At 39.5% G+C, this 13,622-nt stretch overlaps 1 protein-coding gene across 1 annotated transcript; it reads left to right on the top strand.

Moving 5' to 3' along the window:
* The first annotated feature begins 823 nt into the window (after positions 1-823).
* LOC123365618 (T cell activation RhoGTPase activating protein) lies at positions 824-11,048 on the top strand. The gene is made up of 10 exons (XM_045008358.1): positions 824-912; positions 1,389-1,473; positions 1,574-1,627; positions 2,326-2,392; positions 3,735-3,904; positions 5,059-5,220; positions 5,710-5,819; positions 6,582-6,777; positions 7,543-7,660; positions 8,514-11,048. Exons 2-10 carry the CDS (start codon positions 1,447-1,449, stop codon positions 9,803-9,805), a joined length of 2,196 nt encoding a protein of 731 aa, XP_044864293.1. The 5' UTR covers positions 824-912; positions 1,389-1,446; the 3' UTR covers positions 9,806-11,048.
* Positions 11,049-13,622: the final 2,574 nt, after the last annotated feature.

The following is a 13,622-nucleotide window of genomic DNA, read 5'->3' as shown; positions in this document are numbered from 1 at the left end:
CACAGGGAGCTCTTACTGCAAGTTTCTTGACTTTTCATTAGTTTTATTCAAATCCCTTTTCATTAGCTAGACAAACTGGTTTTACTTTTAATAAACAGATTTACTTACCACTGCTACTAATAACTTAGATTATTAAAATGGAAAAGCCTTTAAAATTCAGATTCACCTTTCACTTTATGCGCAGTGTGTTTATCTTTTGAATTGCACTCAACTGTGTCAATGAAAAACTCATTGTCACTCTCTAGTCCATTTCATTTTTTTAGATTTTTCAGAAACTAGCCCAGTGCTGCAAAGGTTGTTGTTGCACTTGTTTAAAAACAGTTTCCATTGTAGTTTTTAAAAAATAATGCATAGAAACATGTCTATTGGTCTAAGGTGTCATGAAAAGCTTGACAAACCTAAATGTAGGGTCACATTTAAACGGATGGTGTCTTTTTAATTGCGAAAGCTATGGCATTCTACTCGCATGGGGGTGTTAAACAGTGCAAATTGCCCTTTAAAAATTAATTTTAACCTGCCTACATTGCATCATCCTTTTCACACATCCTACCTGGTGACAGTGACGTTACATGGAACCTTTACCTGCCAGATGACTCGTCTTTTCCATGCATAACAGCTACAAGATTTTAAAAAAATAAAAGCACTGCACCTGCCCTAAAAGGAAAGAGGAAGCTAGAACTTTGAAGTGTCGGTCAGAGAATCTTGTCCTGCCCCATGATGCTTCTTCCTGTCTCAGTTTGTGAATTTCCACCTTCCCCTATTCGTTTATAATGCAGCACACGTGGGGGTAGAACTGTTTAGTCTCCTTCTGTCTCTGCAGAGGATTAGTAGCAGCAGAGAGAGTCATGCTGTTCCTCCTTTTCTCTATAGTTCGCTCGAGGTAAAAGAACTCTGGCTGGATACCATCCTCTGGTAAGCCCTGTTCTGCCTATGAAATGAAGATACCCAGTGAATATTAAAGTTAGTGTAATACTACAAATTTAGACTGCAGAAATTACGTGCTGGGGGAGGTGGTCACCCATTGCCATTGTGGCTGTTGTGCATAGATGATTGAGCGAGTTTAGTGTCAGATTTGAAAATTAGCACTGATGTCAGATTAGAGTTTTGTTATATGGTCTAGCCTTCAGCATTTATTATCTACTCTTTGCATGTAGTGAAAGTGAAAAGCTCTTTTTTAAAGGAAGGCATATCTATGGTAATTGTACTAAATGCATTACAGATACAATTTCAACTCTCATAATAATGTTTTATAGTTTGCTAAGGATAGAGAAATTGACTTATTTCAAGATATATTTTAAATGATATTTTGGCTTGCAGTAGAGACACAAAAGAACAATTAAATGTTATGATGGGTAATCGTTATTTCTTTGTCCATTCATTCTGCACAGGCAAACAAAAGAAACCAAGGGAACCAGAATCACTAAAGTTCCATCAACTAAATTGCTAATGAAGGTGTTAAGCAGCTGCAATGCTGTAAGTATGTTTAATGAGTCAAAGGATCTACTTTACAAAATGTTAATTTTTACAAATAATGGAATAGTTTCTCACGTTTTGTATTTGTTTTCTTTCTTAGCCAAAACCTCTAAATGCCAGCAATATGGAGACTTTGATTGAGTGCCAGTCAGAGGTAAACAATCTCTAACGCCATCCAATTCCTATTGTATGTTCATGTCTGATGCCTTGGCAAACTTGGGACCAGATCCTCAGCTGGTGTAAACGGCATCATTCTGCTGAAGTCAGTGGAGTTTGCTGATTTACACAAGCTGAGGATCCAGACCTTGTTGTGTGTTTAATTTGTGCCTTGTTTAGGTATTACATCTAAAGAGCAAATATGCAGCAGTGATGATGTTTAAAGTTAGTTTAAGCAAGATTCAAAAAGAGATTGGATATTTTTAAGGATATCAGGAATATGCAGTCATAATAGTTATTGAAAATATTTTGGAATGTTTCAGGATTTAAGCAGATTTCTAACTATTAGAGATCAGAATGAGACCTACTGCTATGTGGAAAGCAGATTATCCCACATCTGCCTACTGCAGGGATCTTACATCTTCCTCTGAAACATCCGGTGCTAGCCCCTGTCAGGCTTGGGTATGACCCAGTCTGGCAATTCCTAGGTTCCTAATAGCAACTTAAACATTAGGACTGGATAGTTCTATATAATACAGAGTTTACATTTAATTGCTAGACTTAATAATTAATTCTGTGATGCTATATTTTTCCATTTTGTATATGAAACATATCACGGGATTTTGAGATACGGATTTGGTTGGCTGTTGTTTTTTTATCTTTGCCTGCTTCATAACTGATTAACATTTATTTTAGGGTGATATCAAGAAATGCCACTTGTTGGTGTCGTGTGACAGTGAAGATGGGCTTTGCCATCTGATTGGTGAGTTTTGAAAAAAAACTTTCCTCTTACATAAGTGTTGAAAGCTGGTATTTCTGCAAAACTGAAGTTGGTGTGTGTGTGTGTGTGTGTATATGTGTGTGTGTGTATATATATATATATATTAGTACTGGAAGCAGGAAAACAGAGTTTGTTGTTAATTGATATTATGTGTGTTAATATCACATTATGTGACATCGTTATTATTTTTAACCCTTAATTATCAGGACTTTAGTGAGCCACAGGTGCAGGTTCTGCTAACCTCTAGCACACATAGCAAATTTTCCATTTCATTTTGGAGTTGGGATATTCAACTTCTGCAAAGAAGGCAACTTGTTTAGAAAACACTCCCATTTACGCTTTATGGGGAAAACATAAGCTTCAGTACACTGCAATCTTCAAGTTCCCAACATGCCACCATGTTTAAGATCCAGGTTCAAATCCAACCATGGGAGATTTAGGAACCTCAAACAGCAGAAGGCAAGGAGTGTTGTTGATATCCTCCAGGTGTGTGTGCTGTGTTCTAGGGCACCCCCTTGTGGCTGCCTAGAACAAACCTTTAACGTCTTAAAGCGGGTGTTGACCCACCGAGTCACTGTATTTGAGTTTCTGAAACATTAAAAGAGGGCATTGAAACAGAATTCATGCCCATTTGGACCTACCTACTACCCAGACTAGTTGCCACAAGAATTGAGTTCCCTGGCACATATCCATAGCTTGCATCCAGTGGGCCAGCAACAACACACATATGCAGATGGCCAGAGCCACCCATCCCCAAACAGAAAAAAGTCCATATCTATTAAAGAAAAAAGGGCTAGTGAGTGATCTATGAGAGGCCTGGAGCACTGGTATCCACAAGGTGCAAGATATGAAAGGATGTGCTTGTAATCAATGCTTTGCAAGGTGCTGGAAAGAAAGAAAGAGCCCCCACTTCCATGAATCCACTAATAGAGACATTGAGCAGGGTCAAATAACGTAGTGAAAGAAAATTTATAACACTGCAAACTGGGGATCCGCTACTGTTGAATCAACCACAAAAGCAGTTCTTGGGCTGCGCACGTTCCTGCTGTAAGTCTAATGCTAAGAGGAAACAGTGAGTACGACATAGAAACAGGAAAGGTGCTGTCTTTATAGAGATGGTCAGAGTGTTACAGCTTAAGGACTTGTTTCCTTAGTAACAGCTTAGCTGTCTTTCAGTTTAGCTTTGCTCTGTTTAGCTTGGCATCCTTGTTTTAATGTGTATGGTGGATATTATTTCCTCTGTCACAGAGCAAACCAGATCATATCCACTGTAGTTTTCTCACAGACTTTCCTTTCATTTTTGTTTTGCTTTTGCTTGTAATAGATGGTAATAAGAAAAGAAAGAAGGTGATATCATGGCCCTTCGCACTGCGATGGAACTCTACCATATCAGAGTCCTCGGGACATTTAGAATCTCATCTGAAGACTTCTCTATTTGATCAGCCTCTGTCAATTGTCTGTGGTGAAGATGACACACTCCCTAAACCCATCCAGGTAAGCAAACAGCTAGTAGTAGTCATTTGGTACTTCTTATGTCTAATGGGGGCAATATTTCCTAATAGGTAGGGTACTAAACTAGTATTCAAGAGACCTCAGTTCTGCTTCTGGGTCTGCTGATGACCTTAGGCATGTCACTTCACTCTGCCTCAGTTTCCCCATCTGTTAAATGAGGCTAATGATACCTCAATTTGAAAAGTGTTTTGAGACCTACCAATGAAAATCTCTGTATAAGAGCTTGGTATTAATATTCATGTGCAAATAATAGTGCTACTATGCAAGATGGGGATTTTCCTCTGTCCTAGAAAAACCCAATCCCTCAACTCCCATTGTCTTCAATGAGAATTACACACATGAAGATTACAGACTAAGGGACTATACAAAAAACTGCATGGATTAGACCATCATAAGTCAGTAGAAAAGCAGCAGCTGAAAAGCTGTGAAGTTCAGGGTGATGGAGAAGCTTGGCTTGATTCACTATAGAAAAAGGGGTTAGTCGCAGAGTTCAGATGCAAATCCAAAGTTTGAGGGTATTCAGGTGTGGGGGGTTGGGTTCAGCCCCTGTAGCTTGGGTTAGAAGTGTGGTCCACTGGCGAGGGCACTGATCTGGGAGTCAGGAAAAGTGAGTTACCTTCTTGATCATGTCATTGGCATGTGTGATCTTGAGGAAGTCACTTCACCTTTAAAATATTTCAGAAGCATAAAGACATTATGAATGACATAGTTCCCTGACAAAAGCACTCAGCTTTTGAGCAAACAACTTCTGACCCACACAAATGCCTCCTCAGCAAAGGAAGCGTGTGTCGAGGCCACTTGTCTGATAAGCTTAGAACTGGACTTGGCCCACATTCAAGCAATGGATGTTTTTTTCCAAAGTGAGCTTCACTAGACTTTCAATATGGGAGTGGGGACGAAAACATGAGTGCCCAATTCATCTCCTGCTGGAAATCAGGAGTAATTCCACTGAAGCTGATGTCAAGTTAAAGTGAGAGAAAAGTCAAGCCCTTAAAGTGTAATTTGTTGCAAACCAACACTAGATGGTATCCCACTTTAAGAACAGTGAGGCTCCCACTTATATCTTTAATAACACAGTTATGCTCTATATGGCCTTCCTTACCATTCTTCCATTCCGGTATGTGTGTTTCCTATAGGATATCCTTACTACACTGTACTTTAAAGGACCTTTCACTGAAGGAATATTCAGAAAAGCTGCCAATGAAAAAGCACGCAAGGAGTTGAAGGAAGAACTGAACTCAGGAGCAAAGGTTGACTTGGAAAGCAAACCCGTGCATCTATTAGCAGTGGTCTTTAAGGTAAATGCACCTGACCCCTAGCTGTGAGAGTAAATTTCTAACAGGAATGGGCAAACTAGTAACTAGAACAGATCCTAACCTGGAACCAAAATTAAAACCAAAGTGAAGCTAGACTAAACTTTCTCAGCTTCAGAAAAAATTGATAACCTTTTTCATTTCTTATTTTATTTTTCTCCCACTGACTTCCAGTTCCTATGTGACCTTGGACAAGTCACCTCAAAACCTCAGTTTTCCCCTCTGTAAAATGGGGGTAGCTATATTTTATCTTTCTTTGTGAAGCACTTCATGCTGTTTTGTATATATTCATACAACATACATAAATGGTTGTGTGTATATATAGATGTACCTCATATACCACATAGCTAAAATTGATGAGCATTGTGTTGAGTCAAAGTCATAGTAATAATCAAAAGGCAAGAAACGTCTTTATGTTCATTCCATGGTAAATGGTATTATCCAAATGCTAAACCAAAGGTCTCTTCATTGCAGGATTTCCTCCGAAATATCCCAGATAAGCTACTCTCATCTGAACTTTATGATGAGTGGATGACAGTGATGGAGAAGCAGAGCAATCCTGACAGAATTGAAGGATTGAAAGAGTAAGTTTTGCAATCAGTCCCATTGATATGGAGAATCCAAATCCAATGACCTGCCTGGAAACATTTCCACTCATGTCATTTGTAGAAAGTTGGTGCAACTCCTCCAGTGGTTAATTTTGGAGTGAAAACGGTGCAGAACAGCATTTCTCTAGTAACAATACTATCCTAATGTATGTGAGATTGATTGAAAAAACATAAGACCCCCCAGAATAATGAACAAACAGACTTGCAATGTTTTAGTGATTAATGCTGTTCGTCAACAGTGGACAGTCAGTTGGGGCCTGATCCAAAGCCCATTGAAGTCAATGGAAAAGCTTCCATTGGTTTGAACTTGGTCCTGGGAAAACAAAAGAAAATTTTTCATTCTTGTGGGGGGGAAAAACCAGAAAAATATAATTTATAACTAACAGCTGACTTATATTAAATCACTATAAAGCTACATAACATGACTTTAGACGTGTTAAGGATCAATATTATTGAACCTCTCCAGTGATATTTCTAGATGGCATATCATTTATTAACATTGATTGTTAATTTATTTTAAAAGTATTCTAATGCTTGCTTGTCAGTCAAGACGTTCTGGTTAACCACACAGTCAGCTGCTGTTGGGGATTTTTGAATGGTAGTTTTGTAAAACAGTTAAGAAAATGATTTTCCTCTTTTTAGAGGAAGTGTCGTGTATGGGAGCTAAACTGAAACTTGTTCCCACAAAGAAGAGGTCATTGTCACCTACTTAATTTTGCATTTTTTCATGTTTCTTAGGGTTGCAGACAAATTACCAAGACCAAATCTCCTCTTGCTCAAGCATTTGGTCTTTGTGCTTCACCATCTCAGCAAAACCTCTGAGGTCAACCGGATGGATTCCAGCAATCTTGCTATCTGCATTGGGCCAAACCTGCTGACTCCAAAGCAAGCTGAAACTTTACCACTCGAAGTCCAGAAACAGATGAATGACAAGGTTAGTTTGGCTTCCTCCCTCTGCCGCTCCCCTAAACAGACCCTTACCATTACTATTTGCCTTCAGAAGCTAAGTGAGGCACCACTACCAACCATCTCTGGGTCAACCCTTCACTGGTCTATTCAGAAACGGGTCATCAAGTCTCCTTGACTCATCATCTACATTGTACAAACAACGAGTTAGCCTAGAGTACACGCTACTCATATTTCCAGCTCCTGAATATAAATGTACTGAACACATATATATATCAATAAAATATAAAGTGTGTGTGTGTATATCTAGATACACACACACACACATACACTATTTGAGTTGCAGTCTTCAATTGAGAGTTAAGTCTTTTTGGATAAATCTGAGCAGATCCACATATCCATAGGTCCAGGACTCCTGTTCCAAGGTGGCCCATTATGTAGCATGAGACTAACATTTTCACAGGATCCATCCATTCTTGCAAGCCCTTCATCGTTCAGCATGGTTCTGTTCAAAGATACCTTGCTGTCTGATATGTGGAACTCTTTATAAAGGAGTAGCTTAACCTAATGTTGTAGCAGCTACCCAGCTGCTGCAGTATTATATGCAAAAGTACTGTACCGTATTATGAAAGATTAGTATATACTATACATGTTCTTTGTACCCCTTCGGTTAAAATAAATTTGTTAACCTAGATCTTAAATTGCAAAATAAGAACAAAACCAGTGCCAGTTATGAAACTGACAGTTCAAATGCTTAGTTTAATACACACAAATACTTATTTTATTTTCACAGGTTAAGACATTAGTGGAATTCCTCATTGATAACTACTTTGAAGTATTTGGGGAGGATATATCTCTGCTCTTCAGTCCATCAGCTGATGATTCACTGGAACACACAGACAGCTCCACAGGTACTATGATGTGTTGATGTATTTTATATATTGGGTGTACTGGACCCACTTTAGATTTGGATAAATAACATCCATGTATATATTTATGCATGGTATCTGGTCTATCAAGTTCTCGAAGCACGTTTATATTAAAATTTTACTGAAAGTGCAGAGGTTTTCTGGGTGCCAGACACAAACTGACAATGTTATTTTATTGGAGCATGCTCTACATGCTAAAGAAATCACATAAAATGACAATATCCCACAAGGCCAGACTCATTCCCAATGCCGAGCATCAGCTGCTCATACAGTTTATAAACTCATAATATTCATAGCCTTTGATAGGACTCTATGCTGCAAGGTGCTGAGTGCCCTCAGCTCCCATTGAAGTCTGACACCATGGATTTTAAGGAGACCCACCACCCTTTTTCATATAAATGGATTAAGAAGATTGTTCCTAAAAATAACTATGAAAATTGAAACAAATGTGCCCCATTAGGAAGCTATAGAATATAGTGATTGTTCATAGCTGGGGGGTTTTTCTACTTGTTTTCTTCTATCCCCATTCGTAAAACTGTTTACCTTCCTTTCTCCCCCTTTAGCCCTCCAAAAAATATTATGCTACAGTTAGTTGGGTATATACCTGAATTTAGTGAATTTGTCAGATAAGAACTCTTGAGGTGTTCGACTGAACTACATGGGTCAGATTCTCAACTGGTATAAGTTGCTGTAGTTCCACTGAAGTCAGTTTACATCAGCTGAGGATCTGGCACCATAACTATGAATAAATGGAGATCAGCACATCAATAATGGTTATTTTCAAGTAGTTTTCGCTTGGCATGTAATGGACTGACAATTTCTTCCTCTCTCACAGAACTGTTATCTCCCACTCAGCAAAATGACTCTGCCTACGAAAGCACTGATCCCGAGGCTGAATGCAGCTCCAGCATATCTCAAATCAAGCAGCTCCAGAAGGCCAAAGGGAAAACCAGCAGCCTGAGCAGTAGAAACCCACAATGCCAAAAACCACAGGACCTCCCACCCTCTGCCTCTTCACTAACCGTTTTTAAAAACTCCATAAGCACACTGGATAGGAGATTCTCTGAGCCAGACATGTCCTTGCAGGACTGCCTTGAAGGCAAGATAAGGAGCCAGAAGCTAACCAAAAGTGAGGATAACTTCACCATCCAGCAGGAACAACTGAGGTTGCAAGGTCAAGAACTGGAAAAGCGCCTGCCAGGGGAATTTTTTCCTGGAGGTCACTATAGGACTAAAAAGCCACTAAACTTAAGTGTGAAAACCAACTTGCCATCAGAATTATCAAGTGGCTCATTACCCAAAACATCCTCCAACTGTTCCTTGGATAGCTCCTTATCCAATTCTGACTGCTCTGTCTTTACCAGCTCACCATTAGTTTCTCCTTCCAGTCCCAAGAGAAACTTCGTAACCAGACCCCAGTCCTTTTCCACCAAGACTGCCGATGAAAATGATACACCCATCAGAGAGATCAAAAAGCACTCCATGTCATTTTCTTTTGCAACCCGCAAGAAAGTGCTAACAAAAACCCAAAGTTGGGAGCCTGGAAAAGCTACGGGCTTTCAAAGAAACAGCTTCAAGAAGGACTCAAAGAAAGAAAATCAGTTTTCAGGCAGAATAGTCCAGGAACACTGTACCAACAATGGCAAACCATCTGTGATATATCAACCAAGATCTCGTTTCAGGTCAGCTGATGAGGTGTTTAGAGAAGTGGACCAGAAAAATCCTGGCAAACCACCATCGTATGAAGAGGCTACTAAAAACTGCCTGGCTGCTAAGGTCCCTTCATACAGTACCTTAACAGTTCAGAATATGAGAGCAACTGTGTCAAATCAAGACTCTTTGCCTCCTCATCCATGTCTCAGCAATAGAGAGGTTACAACAGATACGGATCAGAAGGATCTACCCTCTGACAGACTTTTTGTGGTAAATGATTCTCAGATACAAACTGAAACCATTGACATTGGAATAAATTCCCGTGCAAGTTTACCTGTAACCCCTCGAGTTTATCGTCTCAGGACTATGTCTGAGTCCTATCAAAAGAACAAACAAGAGTATCTGATACGACGATGCAGTCAGCCAGTCTTTGAGGTTGACCAGATCAAATATGCTAAGGAATCCTATGTTTAAATAGACTGTCCATTCCCAACACAATGTACAAATAGTTGTCTTGCAAAACATCATCCACAACATTTTACTTTAAAATGACCAAGACTAAGCTAGCTTGGCGTGAACACTTCTTTTGCATAAAGCTTTTCTGAAACTGGGTGTCAGCCTAATGTATCATGTTTTTCCAGCATTGGGGGTGTGTGGTGCATTATAATGTAAAAAAGTGTATATACTGCACATAATATATTACACTGAAAGAAAATAGTAGAAATGTGAGAGCTGTGTGAAATAGAGTGTTGTGTTTCTATCCTTCAGAGGTCACTTTCAGGGCTGGGAGGGCCAAAATTTAGCCCACCTGCCTTTTCTCCTATATATGTATGAAGGCTTTGTGTAATTTGTTATATGTTTTTCCCCTCTAACATAATGAATTGCTGATTTTTTTTAATTTAAAAAATGGGTCAGCAATCCCTCAGTCCCAGAATTTGAGACATTAAAGATGGAAAATAACTGTTTCATCATCTAGTCCAGTCCCACCCTCTCCTAATGCAGGATTGCACCTCACAACATACTTTTCTAGAGCTCTGTCTGGTTTTAAATGACTCAAGCAATGTTTCCACCACTTACCTTGGGATACTACTTCACACTCTAATAACCCTTACTCTTACGACGTTGCTCCTACTATTCAAGCTAAATTTCCTTTCTCTTGATTTTTATCTCATCACTTCCAGTTATACTCATTACTGCCTTCCTAAACAATCCCTCTCCCTACTTGGTGGTTAGGAGTGCAACCTTACAACAACTAATCGGCATTATGATATAGTCAGTCATGATCTCCAATCAAAATCAGGGACCTATTTTATTAGGCATGTACCTATACACTGTAAGAGACTGTCCCTGCCCTGAAGAGTTTATAGTCTATAGTCAGGGCGCACAGAGGTGGGAGAAAGGAAGCATTGTTATCCCCGTTTTACAGAGCACATGAACAAGAAAAATCCTGCAAGTAAAACACTTCACACTCGAGCTTCCAACAGCTCTTTAAAACCTACAATGAGGGACATTTTAGTTATAAAAAATACTTGACAGTGTCTTTTAACCTTACAAGAATAAAAATGACTGGAAGTGTAATGTGTTTTCACATGTAGTAACTCACATGTTAACAGCACTTATCTCCAGTTTATGGTTCAGTGCCTTGAACCAGGACTGAGGAGACTTTTTGGTTTTTCCTCCCGTGTAATTTCACTACAATAAAGCACTTTCTTCTGCACATCTAATTGTTATATTTTATTCATGGTCTCTTTCTTTTTACAAACGTTCACACACTATCTGCATAATGTGACATACCCGAGTAATAGGATAGCAACTAATTGCTAATTATTGATTAGCATTACTACTGCTATTGCAGCTTTCAGAAATTGAGAGCTGAGTCTGGCCCTCAGAATATCTCTACCAAGGAACCAGGTTATGTTGGCACAAAGCAGCATTAGTTCTGGGTGGGGTTGGGGGTGGGGGAGTTGCAAGGGGCTGATGCTGTGGGAAAGGTTGGTAATGTTTGTCAGAATGTTGGTGCAGGCAGGGAGATGGCAGACTGCTGAGGCAGCCGCTTTCCAGAGAACTTGCCTCCAGCAAAGCTCTCCAGAGTTGTCAGATCTTATGGTTTTACCACAAGTCCTGGGAAACTTGGTGTTTTACTTGAAGCCCCAGCTCCTGAACACAAGTGGATATGTAGAACCTCAGCTTCATTTTTAAAAACTTAAGACTCTAGCCCTAATTGTTGCAGAGTTTCCTTGATCTCTGTTCCAGTGCCCAGACCCACTCCAGCCTGGGGCAGCCATTCCTGGGCTGCAATATTCTGAGTCACTCTGTGGAGATGGCACATGTGTGGTTCAGTCACAGCAGAAGCTGTGAGAGATTGGGTATGCTCAGTGAGGGCAGAAGCCTGAGATTTTAGCTGCTAGTCTGCACTGATCATGTGTAAACTGCAATTTTTCAAAGGCTCACAACAGCTAAATTTGGGCAGATTTTCACAGGAACACTTAAAGGCACATCCCCCCATATACAAGTCACTCCCTGCCAAAGTTCAAGTCACCATAATTTTTTAACATGGACAAAAATTGTATTTTCCCTAGTCTCGGTTTCAGAAATGACTGAACTGTTTTGGCTGACGTTTTCTGGAAAAGTTCAGCCTGAGACAGCCACGCAGCATGGAAAACTTCATCCCAAATGGTTAAAGTTAGGCAAAGTTAGAAGCAACTGAAAACAATGTCTTATAATGGGAAATATTGGGAAACCTTAAGAACAGGTGGTGCTACCAGCCCCACCTTAATATAAAGATTTGATAATAGATATGCACACACTTCTACAAGGGCTATATAAATGTTTTTTCAAACTCAGCTAGAGGAATGTTCAAGCCAAAATTTATCTTGCCCAATTGGCTAGTTTTCTGTCCACATACACTGAGACAAGAACCATTCAACCCAAAATCGCTTGATCCAGAGCTCATAGTCAGTCATTCCCACCATAGCCAAACTAATGGGAGCTGGCAGAGGGGGAGAAAATACATACATGTATCTCCCACACAGTATCTCCCTATCATGGAAGGGAGAAAAGGCAGAATATTCATGAAGTCCAATAATGATCTAAATGAGGCCTGGAGCTTAACTAGAAAGCACAGTGTTCTTCCCATCCTGCAGCTCACTAGTGATCATTTAGTCTGATCCCCACAGGCCATTTAACTTCCCCAAAATAATTCCTAGAGCAGATATTTTAGAAAAGCAACCAATCTTGATTTTAATATATCTACCTGGGGAACAAATATTTAATAATGGCTCTTCAATCTAGCAGAGAAAAGTATAACACGATCCAATGGTTAATTATTCTCCCTGTCAATAATCTACTCTTTCTTTCCAGTCTGAATTTGTCTAGCTTCAACTTCCAGCCACTGGATCTTGTTATACCTTTCACTGCCAGACTGAAAACCCATTACTAATTATTTGTTCCCCACGTAGACATTTATAGACTGTAATTACATCACCCCTTAATGTTCTCTTTGTTAAATTAAATAGATTGAGCTCTTTGAGTCTATCAACATGAGGCATGTTTTCTAATCTTATAATCATTCTCGTGGCTCTTGTCTGAACCGCCTCCAATTTATCAACATCCTTCTTGAATTGTTGGCACCAGAACTGGACACAGTATTCCAGCAGCAGTCACACCAGTGCCAAATACAGAGGTAAAATAACATCCCTATCCTATTCGAGGTTCCCCTGTTTATGCATCCAGGATTGCATTCATTCTTTTGGCCACAGCATGACATTGGGAGCTAATGTTCAGCTGATTACCCACCACAATCCCCAAATCTTTTTCAGTCACTGCTTCCCAGGATTGAGTCCTCCATCTTTTAAGTATGACCAACATTTTTTGTTCCACATGCATACATTAGCATTTAGCCATATTAAAATGCATATTGTTTGCTTGTGCTCAGTTTACCAACCAATCTAAATCTCTCTAAATCTGTGATCTGTCCTCTTTATTATTTACCACTACCCAAATTTTAGTGTCATCTGAAAACTTTATCAATGGTAATTTTATGTTTTCTTCCGGGTCATTAATAAAAATGTTAAACAGCATAGAACCAAGAACTGATCGCTGCAGGACCCCACTAGAAATACACCTGCTTGATGATGATTCCCCTTTTACAATTACATTTTGAGACCTATCAGTTGGCACAAATTCAATGAATTGAAAACTGGCTATGTTAATTTTATATTATTCTAATTTTTTTTAATCACAATATCATGTGGTACCAAGTACAGGCAGACGATGCATCCAAATGGAGCTC

Source organism: Mauremys mutica, chromosome 3 (assembly GCF_020497125.1).
Source record: "Mauremys mutica isolate MM-2020 ecotype Southern chromosome 3, ASM2049712v1, whole genome shotgun sequence".
Taxonomy (NCBI): Eukaryota; Metazoa; Chordata; order Testudines; family Geoemydidae; genus Mauremys; species Mauremys mutica.
The sequence above is the reverse complement of the archived record's forward strand: the minus strand, read 5'-3'. Positions and strand labels throughout refer to the sequence as shown.